This window comes from Cyanistes caeruleus, chromosome 4, assembly GCF_971803275.1.
Source record: "Cyanistes caeruleus chromosome 4, bCyaCae1.hap1.1, whole genome shotgun sequence".
NCBI lineage: Eukaryota > Metazoa > Chordata > Aves > Passeriformes > Paridae > Cyanistes > Cyanistes caeruleus.
In genome coordinates, this window is record NC_141704.1 from 61,890,820 (window position 1) to 61,907,630 (window position 16,811).

Consider the following 16,811-nt stretch of genomic DNA (forward strand, 5'->3'; position numbering starts at 1 on the left):
AGCCCTAAAAGCAGTTTTCCTTCAATATGCAGAGGGCCAACAACTTGTGCAAACTCAAGGGCTGAGCACGTCACAGACCAGACCCGACATGCTGCAGGAATGCCCCCAGCAGAGCACCAGTGATGTCAGGGAAATCCACTTGAAATTAATGGAAATGTTTAACTATATTTTATACACAATTATGACTTCTTAGCCATACTTTTTATGATGAAGGGTGAATGACTAAATGTGTTTGTGTGTGCATTTCCACAAATATAATCTAAACCACACACCTTACAAGAAGCAAAGCCATCTACATCACTTTAACCTGTTTTCTCTGAAGAAAACACATTCTATGTGAATATTATGCAAATAAAACTGCCACATATGAAATACATACATAGCCAGTGACATCACCAATCATATGCAAATGTCTATCAGCTGAGAATCAGGCCCTGATTTGCACAGAGGAATTTGAAATTATTCAGTAAACGTTGGATTTTGCTGATCACTGCATTTTCCATAGGTGTACTTGTATCTGGATATGCAACACATAAAGCAGCAGCCTCTTAATACTGTGCAATATTAAATAGCTCCATAAAATATATGTATAAACACACATACAAATCTGCAGACATCTTTCTTGCTAAAAAAATGTCCAAGTCCCAGCCTGCAGATCACATCCTGCAAACCACATCTGGAGCAGAGCACAAGCTCACTGCATTGTTCAAGGGCACAGGAGAGAGGGGAGGAATTTTGGCCCACAAACCTGAGCCAGAGCTCTGATCTACAAAAACCACTATGAGATTTTTAATGTCCACACAGAGACATCATGATCTCATTTCTGAGCACTTCCATCTGAAAAATCTTCCCCACTAAGTGCTTCATTTATCTTCAAAGCCATGGGAAGCTGAGCCAACTGTACAGGGAGACAATACATTGATAAACTGAGGGAGGGCTCATGTAAGCCCCTCTTAGAAAAGCTGCCTTCAGGCCATGTGAAGGAAAACCTCAGCTTTCAGTTGCCAAAATACATGTCTAGCCTTCTCTTTATATAAAGGACTGTAAAAACATAAAGCAAAGTAAGCTGGTACAAAAACTGGAGAGGGAAGAGGTTTATTGATTTATTTTTGCTGACCTCTTCTCTCCTTACAGTTTGAACGGTATCACTTTAGTTTAGAGAGCTATGTCAAAGAATTGCCTTTTTCCAAACTAATTCTTCCCCAAAATATCTACATTAGCCCTTCACGTAGTAGAGAAAATAGTACTAAGCAGAAAGCAGATATGTATATATAGCAGATACATATGATACATACATCCAGTAGGCAGGGGGGAAAAAAGGCTCACAGAAGTCACTGGCAGTTAAAAGCTTCTAAGACACAAGAATTTCCAGAAGACACTTCTCCCTTGTAGCCTATTTTCACAGACTAAGTCATTTCCTTGTAGTTAAAAAAAGCACCACATGAAGGGATTTCGTTCATTTAGCAAGGGTGGGGGACAATTAAACTTCTCCCTCATCCTCAGAAATGGTCTCACATCCTGCACCAAAGCATTTTGTACTTACTCTGTTGTGGTTGTCAGCTCCTCTGAAACATGAGTGGTCTGGAGGAGGCCTTCACGTTTCTGGAAAGGAAGATGGAATTAGCAAAGGAGAAGCTCATCAGGGGTTCATTCAGCATTTTTCAGAGCACCAGAGGACATAACAGATGAATTCACCAAGTTTCACAGGAGCAGAAGTGAAACAGCCAACACAGGAGGATTCACCCCCAGAACAGTGGCAAGGATCAGGCTGACAGCCAAAAAACAGGGATGTTTGGGAAATGTATATTTACACCTATATTTGTAGCTAACAGCCTCACTAACAATTCTTCCCCTCAGACTACAGTCAATATCATGCCTGGAACACAATTTAGAGTTTGTCAGCCCCATCTTAGATCCCTGCAGGGCAGCTGGTCATGTCACGGTATCAATCAGCAGTTTGCCATATCTGGCAGCCTGACTCTTCTGGGACAGAAATGACACGGATGGCTGTTCCTAGGCCAGGGCTCCAGAGGGCTGGCACAGCTCTCCTAGAGCAGGTATGGCACTGGGGCCACTGCCACACACCTGACAGGGATATATCCTCCAAGGAAACACGGGAGAGCACAAAAAGCTCAGCTAATGACTTCACAAAGAATAGTACTTCCCTGAGGCCAGGTTGGCTCTCCTGAGCATAATTCTCTACATGAATAAGGAGTCTCTACCCAAGAGAAACAGCATGTGTTGAGACAGTTTCAAAATACCTCAGAGGCTGGAAGTGCTTTCACCTGAGTAAAAAACTTGCTTTGTATCTCCATGGGTTCCTTTCAAAACTATGCCTGAATGGAGGAATTTCTTTGCTCCCTTTTCTGTGCTCAAAAAGCTGACAGAAAGAGCTCAAATCTCAGCAGCCATCTAGGAACCAAGTCTGTCAGAATGACTTAGGGGAGGGTCAATAAAGCTTTCCAGCTCAGGTAAGCAGGGAAACACCCCCTTCCCTCCCCCGCCACCCCGAAGCACAAGCTCTGTACACCTTTACCATATCAATCGTTTTCACCAGATTAACATCAAGCAAGAACTTATTAGGGAGAACAGCTTTGAGGAGAAACACATCCTTCCCCAGAAGCAGTTTGACAAATGAGAATTGAAGTCTAAAAGCCAGTAAGAGAAACTCCTGCCCCTCCACTCCCTACTGAAGAAATGAAGGCAGGCAGAGCTGCTGGAAGGGAGGGAGCCTGGCTGGAGGCAAGGGGGGAGCTGTTACAACTCCATGCCTGACGGGGCCCTGGGTTTTGTGCTGCCAGCTGGCCACGTCTTCACAGCCCTCACTTCCCTATCACACTCCTATCTCATCCTGCTCCCCCGAGGGAGACACGGGAATGGCACCAGGAGGTTTGGGGCAAAAGCCAGCATGACAACATGGATGAAAAAGTGAGGAGGCATCTGACAGAATAGTATTTTCCTGCATACAAAACAATGCTGTCTTTATTCCATCCCACCATGCCTCTGCTTTATTAATACATGGCTCAGGACCTTCCAGGCACCCTGAACCCCAGGGAGAAGATGCTGAAACCTGTGAACAAAACCTCAGAAAGTGATGACTCATGAGTAATGCCTCCAAGTGCCTGATGAGAAAGAGGAATGGATTCCAACACTGGCTCCCCAGCTGGTGGAAAAGGAAGCTCTGCTCCCCCTCCCAGGCAGCTGAGCATGCTGCTCTTACAGCAAGCCTAGGTCTCCTGACCTTGCAATCCAAAAGCAAATGTCATGTCCTAATAAAATGTTGATTCCTTCCACCACTGGCACCAGACACATTTATTCTTCATTCTGCCTTGACTCTGACCTTTCAGTCTGCAACTCAGACTAAAAGGGAATTATTGTAAAAAATACCCCAGATCTCCCAGCAGCACCACTGTGGGACATGCTGCAATTTTAAGAATAAGGCTGAGGCAAGTTAAGTATAAGAGATGACGATTCCCGAGCCTTGCAACAATAACCAACACAATGAGCCTTAAGGACAATTTTTACACTTAATTCTAAGAACTTTTTTGTCTTCCTGAATTAGAGTATTTCTTCACCATGCAAGCTTACATTTCTAACAGCAGGCAGTAGAGTCAGCTGGAAAATCTCACTATTTTCAGCTCTCACTGGAAGTACCACCAAAACCAAGAGAGTTTCTCTCCTCCCTGCCCTCCCTGAGGAGGGCTGGAATGACAGGCACCTGTTAAGTGACACCAGCATTAAAGCATGTATCACCCTAGACTCAACTCAGCACTTAGAGTAGCTACTCACAGGATTTTAACTAGAAGGCCCATCTAAACCCTCGCTCTGCCAGGACCCCTCTTGAATAACTTGTGCATACATTACCAATTGTCACCCAATTTCCTATTTCACACAAAGAAACCAGCAAGAAAACTAATTCTGGAGGTTGATTTCAAAAAAGCTTTTAAGTCACTTCCAAATAACTGTTTCAGGAACTCTGCTCTTGAGAGGGGCTACATCATGGAGACCATTATGAAACAATAAAAACAGAAGTGGTTTTCTGCTGGGTTGGTCTTGTAGTTGTTCCACATAATATGGAAAGACAGATAGCTAAAGGCTCTTCCTGCCAAGGAAGATAAACCAGAAAGTTGTCTCCAAAATGCTTGTGGGCTTCTGACCAACTAACAGTGCAGGACCAAAAAAGGATAGTGCATTGTTTGACAGACTCAGATTGAGCTACAGATATTTCTCAGACTCTAAATCAAATCTTTATAATTAAAAAAAATAATAAGCAGCATCTTAAGAAAGTCTCAGTCTGTCATGTCAAGATCCTAAAGGAAGAGAATAATTTAATGAAAAGGAAGAATCACCATGGAACTCTGGAGATCTGGATAAATACCTTCCATGTAGCACAGTGCTGTCATAGTATTATCTCACTTTATGGATCAGGACAGTGAAAGTAAGAGAAAAAAGAGTCCACAGCACTTACACAAGCTCATAAAGTGTTCTGCATTGCTCTGGGATGGGCTGTGGAAATGCACACATCTTGGCTGAGCAGTAACTGCTAAATCACTTTATTTTCATGGTGTAAGCACAGTCCTTTTGAGGAAGAAGTACCTCAGGATCTGCACAGTGTGAGTACAGCTCAATAAGTGGATAAAGCCACCCATGAAAATGAGACTTAGCTAGTTTTGAAAATTTCAGTGTGGGTATTTTCCTGCACCATACTCCCACAGCATCTTGCACATTTTTCTGGCTGTGGGGTCAGTTCTGAAAGACTTGCACAGAAGTCACTTAAACTGTTTATTTATCCCCTCAAATGTATAGCCAAGCAGAAAGAGGCATTTAAATAAAAACCCCTCAGTTAACACCTTATGTTAAGTGTGATCTGGTTTAACAGAACCCTGTTCATTACTGGGATATGTAACAAAAGATCACTTAAAACCAAATTGGTAATAGTGGCAATAATCTTAATAGTAGTTTTCTTATTTAGATTAGGAACAATATTCACCTGATCACCATCCTGTCATTAGTATAACAAAGGCTAAACAAAGTCCATTTCAAGAGATCTATGTTACTGAACCAGCATGTATTTTCAGACTAGATTATGGATGCCAAACTACAAAAATTCAGTTTACCAAACTACATGGCAAAAGTTTTTTTCCCAGAACAAACATGCTCTGTTTCATACCACCCCTCTCTTTCCATTTAAATAAACAAAGATGAAGGGTTGCAAGCTTTTCCTAGTGGTGGGTTGAAGGCTGAGAGAAGCCTCCTCCTGCACAGGGCCAGCTGTAGCCATGCCCAACTCCAGGACTTCAGGCTCTAGATCCAAGAGCAAGAGCCTCTAGGACTTGACTTAATTCCCACTACACCTGACACCTTCAGGGGACTATACCTGACTCCCTCGGGAACAAAGGTGTTGCTCTCTCCCCTGCCTAGTTTCTTGTCAGTCTTTATGTCATCCTAGTCTCAAGATCCAGGGACTCTGGTGAACCAGGTGGTGTCTCCTCTATGTCCCTCCAACAGGAAAAGAAGTGAAAACCTTCTCCACAGCCTTCCCTCTGCTGTAGAGGTAGATGGTTCTGAAGCTTGAACTAAGGACAAAGAAAGGAAGGCTTTACTTCTCTACCTATTATTTTTTCTGCCTTATCAGTTACAGAAGACACTTCACTGAAGGGCAGAAGGAGGTTTTTATCATCATGGTGTGAGAGAGCTGCTGACCAGCTTATATTTACATATTCCTCCTTATCTTTCCAAGACGGACAAAAAAATTTAAAAATAAATCTGTCTCCTATTTATTTTCATGTCACTATATAACTAACTCACTGTTCTTAAATTCTGGCTTTATTTCTGAAAGAACTAAAGCAGTTAAAAAACTTCCTCCTATACACAACAAACACATTTATTGTGAACCAGGGAGCATCCATCAATTTCCCATTTGCATCACACCCTGCACATCTAGAGCATCCAGGCAGGCAACCTGGAAAACACCATTGCTTAAATATAAAGCAAAATGATGCTTGAAAGTAGAGTCTTTATAGAGGGAAAGGAAATGGTTGGCACCAAGCAGAGAAAGGAATAACTAGAGCAGTATCTGGGGCAGGGGGGAAACAGTCAGGGTTCTTTAGGTCAGATCTCTTCCCCATATCTAAGGAAATCTAACAAAAGCATAAGACTGTAAAAGAAATTATGAAAGTCTATCAGGCCTGCCAAGGAAAACAACTAAAAACAACATGTCTAAGTCTGCACATGAAGTCATTGGGGAAAAACAACACTGCTAACAGGCATTCCAGACAAGGGAGATTTTATGGGCTGAAACTCCTTCCTGTGCTGTGTGGGTTACAATGGCTTCTCTGCAAAAAATGCAGGGCAAAAATAAACTGTACTGGAGTGACAGAAATTACAAGCCCAGTGCTCCCTTATACAAAATCCCATTGCACACTTTGAGCTTGATATTGCAATAGCAAAGGGTGGCACTAAACCTACAAAGGATGTGCTGTTCTTGGGGTCTCATTTAAGCATGTACAATCCAAAAACGCATTTCTGGGCATGGGACACACTAAACAACTGGGACACACATTTTCTGAATGACAAGAGATGGGAGGCAATGGAAGGGAGTGCCCAGCACTGCAAAGTCCCCTCTGCTCCTCCCAGGAGCTGGTACTTACCCGAACAACCACCACTTGCACAGACACATGCTCCGGCAGCCGGATGGGAGCTCGGAAATGCATGGCCAAAGCCACCAGAAGGTGAAGGATGGAAATCAAGTTCTTGCCATGGATGGCTGCAGGGAAAAAAGGAAATGAAGCCAGTGAAAGGATACTGAGGTGTTATTTTACATAAACAGCTCTGGGGGGAAAAGGCAGTGAAAAATGCTTTTGGTCAACACAGTCTTTTTATCCTTCTTCCTCTTTTTCCCAAATCAGTAAAGCCTACAGTGCAACTTCACAGGTAGGAAAGCCTAGATTCAGCCCTTCCTTTAAACCTAACTTACGAGTCCAAACCCTCTCTGATCACAGACAGGCCCAACCACTTGCTTTTCACTTGCCTGGAGGATACTGAGGAAAAGTGCTCTTAGCAGACTTCCAAAGTGACAACACACTTTCTGAGACAGAAAACATAGTAAGAGTCCTTACAGTCAACATTCCACTTGATTGTCCAGCCATGGGGTCGGAGTAAATCATGGACAGCTTCCAAGACCGTCTGCAACTTCTGCTTCTGACCAATTTCAGATTGTGTCACCTCTGCCACATTCAATTTACGGTCAGCCAATTTTTCTGCATTTGAAAAACAAACAAAATAAATAAATAAAAAGGACAGACAAAACCAGATTAAACTGTGTGGAGATAATAAGCACAGACCACTGGAGTCCACCAGAACTTTTCTAAGAGAATCCTTTTCCTTGAGAGGAAAAATAGCTGGGAAAGTAAAACTTTCACCAAAGTGTGTCAGTTCCAATAAAAATGTGACAAAACCAGTAAAGTCTGGCTGAACATGCTCATCACTCAGGTGCCAAAATATGTAACAACTTTCAGCTAGACATCAAGCTAGCAGCAATGTTAATGATACCTCCCCATTTCTTTCACTGCAGAAAAGCATTCAGCACAACACAGCCTTCACTGCACAAGGAATCTGCACAGGTGTAAAGGACATTTTTAAAGTTAGTTTAGGAAAATAAATGGGAACTATTTTGTGTGAACATTTAGTTCAGCTTGATATGCTTTATTTCAGGTTAGCTGAAGGTATGAATTTAAGCTAAAGCATATTTTGCATCCTCAAACCCTCAAGATTCATATGACCCAGGATTAGCTTAGTGGAACTAATTTAAAAAGTTGGTACACTCTTGTAATGATGTTGACACTGTCACATCATAGTTGATTGTTGCCAAAATGAAATAATGCAGGAAAATGTGTAAAATTCCATCATTAAAATTTCAGTTCTGTTTACATAATATAGTTATTTGTGGCCGAAGTTGTAGACAACTCATTCTTCTCTTCCTCTGTTGTTGTGGCCCGCGCAAAAGAGACAGGAGCTAAAATTCTCTAAAAAAAGAAAAAGCAGGGAGCTGAGGAAGGTGGGGTAGAGTCCTCCAGCCATCAAAGCAGTGGGAACAGCTCATCTCTGTTCTCTCTCCATACCCATGAAATAAGTGGCCAAACTCACTGTGCTGATCTGTCTAGGAGGTCAGGACTGGTTGGCCATATTCCAGTTATATACCATTCCACTCTCTAAAGCAAAAAACATACTTCACCAAAACTGTTTTCACAAAATGAGGTTCTCAAGAATCTGAAGACTCTTTCAGAAATGTTTCAAAGTTGTCAAAATTCCTCTTATTCCAATAATGGATATATTTCTGCTCTCAAGTTCAAGAGTATGCTTCTTCTAGATGTTTTATCTAGCTGAAGACTTTACTTCTTTTTTTAAGTGGTAGCAATATAAAAGTACTCTAGTAACCCAATGAGAAGAGACTTGCAGGTTATCAGCTAACAAATACTTTGAACATCTTGGCTGTTTCTATCAATCTAAAGTAGGGAATTATTTTATCAAGATTATCAAAACAAGCAAATTAATTTTTCAGTCACATGTTAAGGCTCCTGACTATTCTCAGCCCAGTTAGCAAACAAATAAATTTCCTTTCACACCAACATCATGTGTACCAGGCCATTCCAGCTTCTCTGAATGGCACTGCTTGCACCTTGATAAAATCAACTAAAGAAGGAGTTCCACCTCCATCAGTCATCTCTTAATATCTTATTTCAAACTGCTCCAGCATAAGCCCAGTGACAAAGCTGTTTTTCACCCTTTTATGTGGGGCCTGGCTATCAAGACAAACACCTCTCACTCACAAGGAGTGGTTAAATACTACTTGAGGTTTAATGACCACACCTTGTTAGTTTTTCCTGAAAGGTGAAGGAAGAAACAAAGACACTACTGAAGAATAGCACAAGACTGGGGCTGAGTTGTGGTAGCTCCAGGTCAGGGGAGATGCCTTGGCTCTCCAGTCAGAGGCCCAAGACGAAGTAAACAAGTAAAAGTTGGTGCAGTTAAAGATCTCGGGCTGCAAGATGTCCAGGTCCATCTTTCCTCCTCTAAGATATGCTAAGTCTGACTGATCTACAGAAATCGTAGAACCATTTGGAGGGTTGGAAAAATCCTTTAAGATCACTGAGTTACAGGACTAATCCAGCACTGCCAAATCCACCACTAAATCAATAAATCACATCCCCAAGTGCAAGATCTGCATGATTTCTGAACACCTCCAGGGATGGTGACACCAACACCATCCTGGGTAGCCTGTGCCAAGGCTTAACTGCCCTTTCAGCGCAAAAATTTTCTCACTATCCATCCGGAACCTCCCCTGGCACAGCTTGAGGCTGTTTCCTCTTGTCCTGTCCCTCGTTCCCTGAGAGCAGAGCCCCAGCTGTCCCCTCCTGTCAGGGAGTTGTGCAGTGCCAGAAGGTTCCCCCTGAGCCTCCTTTTCTCCAGGCTGAGCCCCTTTCCCAGCTCCCTCAGCCCTTCCTGGTGCTCCAAACCCTTCCCCAGCTCCATTCCCTTCTCTGGACACGCTCCAGCCCCTCAATGTCTTACATACACACATACTTAGGTACAACTAAGCACCTCCTAAACGTCCTCAGGCTTGAGGCTGCAGCTGTGGCTCCACAGGGAGTGTGAGCAAGCAGTGACACCTGAGACAGCTACAGTGAAACCCACTGCCAGCTGCAGAGGCACAGTTATGAAGAACAACTGGATTCAAACAAATACTCCCCAGCTAAAATTACCTGTGTACAATACTGATCCATACCACATCTGGAGGCTCCCGGCTGCAGGCTAAGCCAGAAGTGCTAAAAGTACTCTTGTTTCATTCCTCAAGTTATAATTTTTGAGGGGTTTTAACTACATGCAAAGCTAATTAACTAATCTTAAAAACTTGTGGATATTCATCAAAACACCTGTCATTTAAGGGGCCTGTGCAGAAAATCCAGTAACCAGTGGAACCAGCAGCACTAGGTCCTCCTGCCCCACTCTGACACCCACACACACCCCACAGCCCAGGCCCACTCTTAAAAACACATCAGAAATGAGCTGAGGGAAGTCTGGCTAAGAAAAAGTGTGGATTTACATGGTACTGGAAGCCTCAAGCCTCTTTCTTTTATAAAAGCACCCCCATAAATCATTGCATTAACCTGAGTCTTCTCCACCATACTTCCTGCATCAACACACACATTGCAAAGATAGAAGGGGGCTACAAAACTCCAAATTCTCAACTAAGTGTCCCCTCATGTGTCATTCACACAGAAGAGCACATTTTGAGCACATGCCTCTTGCCATGCATTCTCTTTTTCTCCCCAAAAGTAATATTACCAGGAACTCAAAACAGCTCTCAGACCAAAAGCTTTCAAAAGCAAACTACACTGACAAAATTTTTGACCCCACAGCTTCGGCTTGACACCATCAACATGAACCTCTTCACTCCTTTTCTACCCTATTATTTCAGCTACAGTTAGTCCTTGAAACAGATACCTAGGAATCATCTGATTTCTTCCCCTCTCAGCAGACAGGCTGAGGAGAACAGATGGAGAAGCTGAGGCAGTTTTCAGTGAAATCAACCATCTCCCTGAGATGCTGAGCTACTGCACAGTCTTTAGCTTTGGAAGAGGTTAATTTTAGGCTCTCCCAGTCAAGGGCCACCTTTCTCTTGTGTGGACTTACCCAGCAGCTTTTGCAGCACCTGCCCATCATAAAGGTCTTCTTCAAGCTGTTTGACAATGATTCTCTCCTCCACCAGCACATCATTAATCCAGTCAATGAGAACCTGCAAGCACAGAAAAAGGAGGCAAGTGTCTAAACCTAACTGAAATACATTCTTTTCATTCAGGACAGTAATCAGGACTATAAAACAGGTGAAGTATAAGCACGTCTATGTATTTCCAAGTTGCAGAGATGAGACCTGAATTTAAAAAAAAAAAAATAGAATAAAAGCATCTCATTGTCCCCTAGTGCTTTTATCTCAGGTCCTAACAACAGGAAAAAGCATTTTTATCTTCAGCTATTGCAGAATACAAAAGTCCAGAATTAAAATCTTGGTCGAATGATAATTTTACAATTTCAACAGTTCCCATATGCTGACAACCATAACTACAAAAATCATTCAGTCACCTGTAAAACAGGAATGAGCATAAAGAATCTTGAAGAAAGAAAAAGAACTGAGCTAAATTTTCCAGGTGCCAAAGACAATTATTTCAGAACAGTTACAGAAAAACAAGCCTTGACTGTTTGAAGCTGGTAGCAGCATTCTCCTCCAAACTATTACTTGGAAAATTAAATAATTTTTGCAAAAATAAGAGTTATGTGGGAAGAGACACAATGCTAATTCCTTCTACTTCCTTAGTTTTATAAGAGGAGAAGAGTATCACTAATCACAGACATGACAAATCCATTAACCAGAGCCACCTAAAAACAATAAGCTTCATTTAAAGATTCTGTAATCTTTAATTTGCATCATGTAAAGCTGTGGATTCTTTAAATTCACTTTCTGCGAAATTCATATTTCTGCCTCTTCTTGGCAGTTGCAATGGCTAATAAAGTTCTGGGGTTTTAATACACAAGAAATCATGAAACAAAAGCAAATAAAATACATGCAGGCGTGCAGAGGAAAACACCCACTTTGGGAATCCTAAGGAACACGAGCATTTGAATATGTTGGTCATGAGGACATTTAAGTTATTCCACCTGGCTACGGATGTTCATTCAACCTAGAAACCTCAAATAAATTTGGCTAGGCTTACTGACCATGAAAAAGTTCACAATCCAAACATGAAATACTAATGCTTCATGTACATCAAATCCACATCTTTAGTACTTCCAAAGCATACTAAAATACGCAGGGCTGAAAGTCAGCTCTAAAAATAGAGAAAGTATGTAAGTGGCAAGTTTTAGCTGAGTGATTTGGCGAGTGCCCAACCCATGGAAAACAAGGATCAGCATCAATGCTCACCTGTATAAATCACCTTTGCCCTCTAAGCTGTTCAGAGGGATTAAAATCTCAATAATAAAAATGACTCTTCAAAAGACCTGCCTTTGAAAAGAAAGGTTTTATGGTAAGTAAGTCACTATTCAATGTCAGCCACTTGTGTCAGAAGTGGTCTTCTCTCACACAGGTACAAGAGGGGAAGTGACTGAGGACATATGGATACACAAGGATGAGCTCTGAAGCAGCAGCATCACCACCATCCCATTGCTCCCCTGTGACAAGTCAGCAAAGGATTACCACAGCTGGAAGCCAATGAGAAGCACAATACTATCTTTCACCTCAAAAACTTCACCAGTTATACAGAAAAATCAGTCCTAGATAACAAGACATCATCCAGAGAGAGATTTTCAAAGGTGACTGCCTCATTCCATAATTATACAAACTTGAAACACATAGACATCCATTAAAAAAATCAACTTAAGAGATAAAAAATCAAAAGTTTTAGGTCTTCTGTGAGATTTACAGAACAGACTTTCAAAAATTATCTGAATCTCAGCAGAAGATATTTAAAAACCAGATTCCATTACAGTCACTATAAGAAGAGGTTGGATTTCAAGAAGTCCTCAAAAGTTTTGTTAAAGGAAGACTCAGGATGCTAAACTACTTGAAACCACTAGTAAACATTTTATTTTGTTTGTTCTGTGCTGAATGGTATTGAAGTCAGAATTTAGAAAATGCCAAGGAATTAGAAATAAAAGGGAAAAATGTAAGATCCAACATCCCATTTCCAAGAGTGGAGATACACAAGAATCAAAGTACAGGGTCTTAAAAAAGGAAAATACTTACACTATGTGCTAATTAAATGTTTCACAAAAATTTAGCACTGAAAAATTTTAGGTAAAAAACTACAAAAAAGACAAAAATTAAACAGGTCTTGCCATAATTATTTTATTATTTTAATAGTTTAGTACCTAAACGAAGGAAAAATATCCCAAAGAACATTCTAACTTCTCTACTATTCAGACTACAATTCCAGCTCCACTAGAAAAAATGAATTTGCAAAGGAAAAAAAATCCAGGTTGTTTTTTTCAACAGCTGTTGAAGACTGGAAAGAACTGTAGTTAAAAAAAATCCCAAGCCTTTCTTGATTATGTCTTAATTAGAAACATGGAAAAAAATTTCAGCACAGATTTTCTTTTTTTTTTTTTAAACTTTTGCAGAGGAAACACCACGTTGCCTATTGAAACAACGAACGTGTTTCAAAATATTTTCTGACTCTGCTCATGGAAAGTAAGCTCTCTCCAGTTCTTTGTGACTTCATAAAAATGTAGAAGCAGGAAATATTCAATAACCTGAACGTCTCAAAATTTTAGCAGCCTGACACAGGCACGTTGGTGCTTAGTGGGAAACAGACAAGAGCTTTTTTGTTTTTTTCTTTTTTTGTAAGAAAAGATGCTTAATCTCAACATGTTTGATCTCCCACTCCTCTACCCATTTCTTCCTTCCTGTGCCTGCACTTCATACAGCTACAGCTCAGTATTAAATTTTGGGCTCATAAAAAGCTGCTTTTCTATAGCCTTCCATAATGTTTGGAACTAGTAGTGGGGTTTTAAAAATTCAATATGATATTCTGATATCCTCACAACCATGGCTGACATTTCATGCATATCTGCACTCATCTAAGGCACTTTTGAACTGGGCCAAATACTCAGACACATGCACTTCTAGCTGTAAAAATTCAGAGTTCAAGGGCATAAGGACCCCTCAGTCGTCGCTGTACAGCAGTGGAAAAAATGCCAAACAACACAAAGTACATGAACACATCTGGCACAATGGGAAAACAGGAAGCCCAACCACCAAAAACAGCACAAAAAGAAACCCCTGGCTTCAATGACCCACTTCCCCTCAGCTTCTGGGGGAATTAGGAAGCAGAGATCAAAGGTATAAAACTGGCTTCAGAGCTGAGCATGAAAATTAATAGCAAAAATTCATATTCAGGCCTTGTGGCTAAGCACAAAGCACTGGCATCCTGTAACCAAGGGGAAGGCTTCTTGTTGCCAAAAGCAGATACAGAGCATTTAGGGAGCTCAGTTTCATCTGTTCACATGTGACAAACCACATGTCAAAGGACAGTGGCTGCTTTTTGGTTTTCTCTTCACCTCAATAAATCTAAAAAAAGCCATAAAACCAGACATGGGAAAAGTCGGTATCTTCCAGGACAGTGAATGTTTTACTACAAATGAGAATGTTTACTCTTTTCAGGCAGTGTCTAGATCTGTATAAAATTTAGATGAGTCTTTTAAAGGCCAGAAGTTATTGCAGTTATAAGCCAATCTGACAGAAGGCTTTGAAGGGAAGAAAACCACCTTACAACTGTGGCTTGCTGCCTGTGGTCACGGCACTCTCAGACAGGACACAATTCTTGCAAGCTGATGCCCTAAAATTTTGCATTAAATTAGCAGAAGCTCTTTTTCATATTTTTCCTACTGAAATACAGAAAATGAGCAAATATTGGACAATAAGTAAAAGAAGCTCACATATTTCAGACACTAGAAATAGAGTGTTTTGTGAATGCAATATTTATACACACATATAAATAAAGTCAGTAACTCATCTCTCTTTCCCTGATCTGAATTTTCAGCGTTAGGTCTCTTCAGCCATGTACCAAATTTTCAGTGCACAAAGGGCAAATGAAGTGAGTTTTAAAAAGCTGCTGACCAGAGAGAACTTTGCTGAACACTTCATACTGACAAATTGTGACTATTTTTAAAAAACTGTCCATGGTGATAACAAACAACACTTCCAGGTATATGTACAAAAAGACTTAAACAGGTATTTTCACATCCCCAACTAAAAGCATCCTTCAACAGAGACTCCCTGCATATTTTCTTTACTAAGAGACAGGAACGAGGCTTTTTGTTGTGTTTTTAATCTGCTGGTCTCTGTATTACCACAATGCTGTACAGTCTGTTCCTCTAGAGTTACAAAGGCTCTTTCAAAATCACTTCCAAACGCCCAATCCATAATGCATATAATTCCTATGGCATGAGGTTAAGCAGAAATTAAACCAACATTTGGTGGAGACAAAGAGGTACTAAAGCAGTGTCAGCAGCAGATATCTCTGCTGCTTCTTTGCACTGACATCCATTTACGTCACTGCATGTGACTGGCAAGACAGAAACACTCAGCATCAGTGATGGCAAACCACTGGCACGTCTAACTCTGGTGCTGAAAGAGATCTGGGCTGGCCCCAGTGAAACTGAGTCCCACTGCCAGCTTTGGAAAGGCACAAGGGTCTGCTGCTGCTATTGGCACATTCCTCTCTGAGCAGAAAGAGAGAGAAGGAACCACTTGGAACTATAAAAACCTCCATCCGTTCAAGTTCTCACTCCTCACTAGTCCATGGAGAGCTTTCCTTTCAGGCTCTGTGGGGCAGACACTTTTCTGCTGGCTAGGTTTCTAGAGCACAGCAATTCTCATTCAGCACTGGGGCTTTGGAAAATGCTATTAACCACCAAAGAACAGAAAAATGAGGAATCATTTTTTCATTATCCAAACTCTGTAGTATAAAATAAGTTTTGCCAGCATAATTCAAACCTCTCCCTGGCTTACAGAATCACACCAACACGGTGTGAATTCACATCCACGTCACTGAATCCCTGTAAAAAATCTAACGCTGCTTAGAGGTACGAAAGTTATTAGCCATTACCTAAATTACACAGGCACTCTACAGAACAGATCTCTCCTTTGAGGATGATCACAAGTAAACAACCTCCAGTTCCATGCAGGTCCCTGCACCAGGCGATCTGGTTCCACTGGGATCTCTCTCCTTGTGCAAGTGTGAACTGGCCTAGTGACCCTGAACCTGATTTTGCAATGCACTCGGACATTATCCTCAAGCACTGTTCAGGCCCTGTTTTTCATTCCTCCTGGAAATTTTTGTGTTTTTAATTTGAAAAAATAAAATATAATATAATTGCTGGATTACAGCATCTGGGAAGACTCAGAAACTTGTGTTAAACTCAGCAGGAAAATTCACAATTTAAAAGCAATTGCGATCTCTGTATCAAGTCTCCTGAATCACAGAGTGCATCTGGTTCCTCCACTGCAGTGACTCTTGTTCAGATGACAGTATCACTGCTCCAATAGCAGAGAAACCACATTACATCCTGAGAGGGTGTTGCAAGACCCACTGCACCTTTGAGAGAATTAATGGATTTAGGTACTAACAAAGAAAGAAGGTGCAGTCACTTAATTTAAAACCATGGTGAACTAGAAAAGCAGAAATTTAAGCACTGCTCCTTGCTAAAGTCAGTCTGATATGGTTTTGTGATGCTTAACACATTGTTGCAGTGGTAATAACAGAACAGTGGGCTTGTTTTAAAGATGTACCAGGTGAGCAGTTTGCTGAGGCATTTGCTCAAGCAGTTTAATTTGGGGAAGCAGCCAGGGTACATCAAGTTTCCAGCAGGGAATATGCCCAAGCTCAGCCTCCTCTCAGGAAATGGTATACACTATCCAAAGTTTTCACAGCCACACAGACATAGCTGTATTGTCATTTCCAACAAAAATTATTTTTACAATTATTTTAAAGAAATAAAGGGAAAGTGTAGTGAGAAGTGTAACACCAGCACAAATACCTTTTTGAAAGGGATCACACTTGTTCAGGCTCGCCATCCCTTCTCTTCATGCTCAAGCTTGTACTAGGTTAACCCCAACAACTTTCTGCATGGAAAAGGTTCTCCTAAACACGAGCCCTTCAAGAGCAAGTCCTCTGTAGTGCCAGGCAGGGACTATGGGCACTGCTGAGTTGGGAAGTCTCATTTATCATCAGCACATCTGGGCACACCTTATCAAC

At 41.3% G+C, this 16,811-nt stretch overlaps 1 protein-coding gene across 5 annotated transcripts in view; it reads right to left on the bottom strand.

Moving 5' to 3' along the window:
• The window catches only part of PARVB (parvin beta), a 52,551-nt gene that overhangs the window by 13,581 nt on the left and 22,159 nt on the right, over positions 1 to 16,811 (bottom strand). For all 5 annotated transcript variants that reach the window (XM_086885168.1, XM_086885169.1, XM_086885171.1 and 2 more), the window contains exons 4-7: positions 10,693 to 10,795; positions 7,119 to 7,259; positions 6,651 to 6,766; positions 1,544 to 1,602 (exon numbers count right to left, since the gene is read on the bottom strand). In XM_086885168.1, coding sequence (XP_086741294.1) covers positions 1,544 to 1,602; positions 6,651 to 6,766; positions 7,119 to 7,259; positions 10,693 to 10,795 — 419 coding nt within the window. The remainder of the gene's footprint in view (positions 1 to 1,543; positions 1,603 to 6,650; positions 6,767 to 7,118; positions 7,260 to 10,692; positions 10,796 to 16,811) is intronic.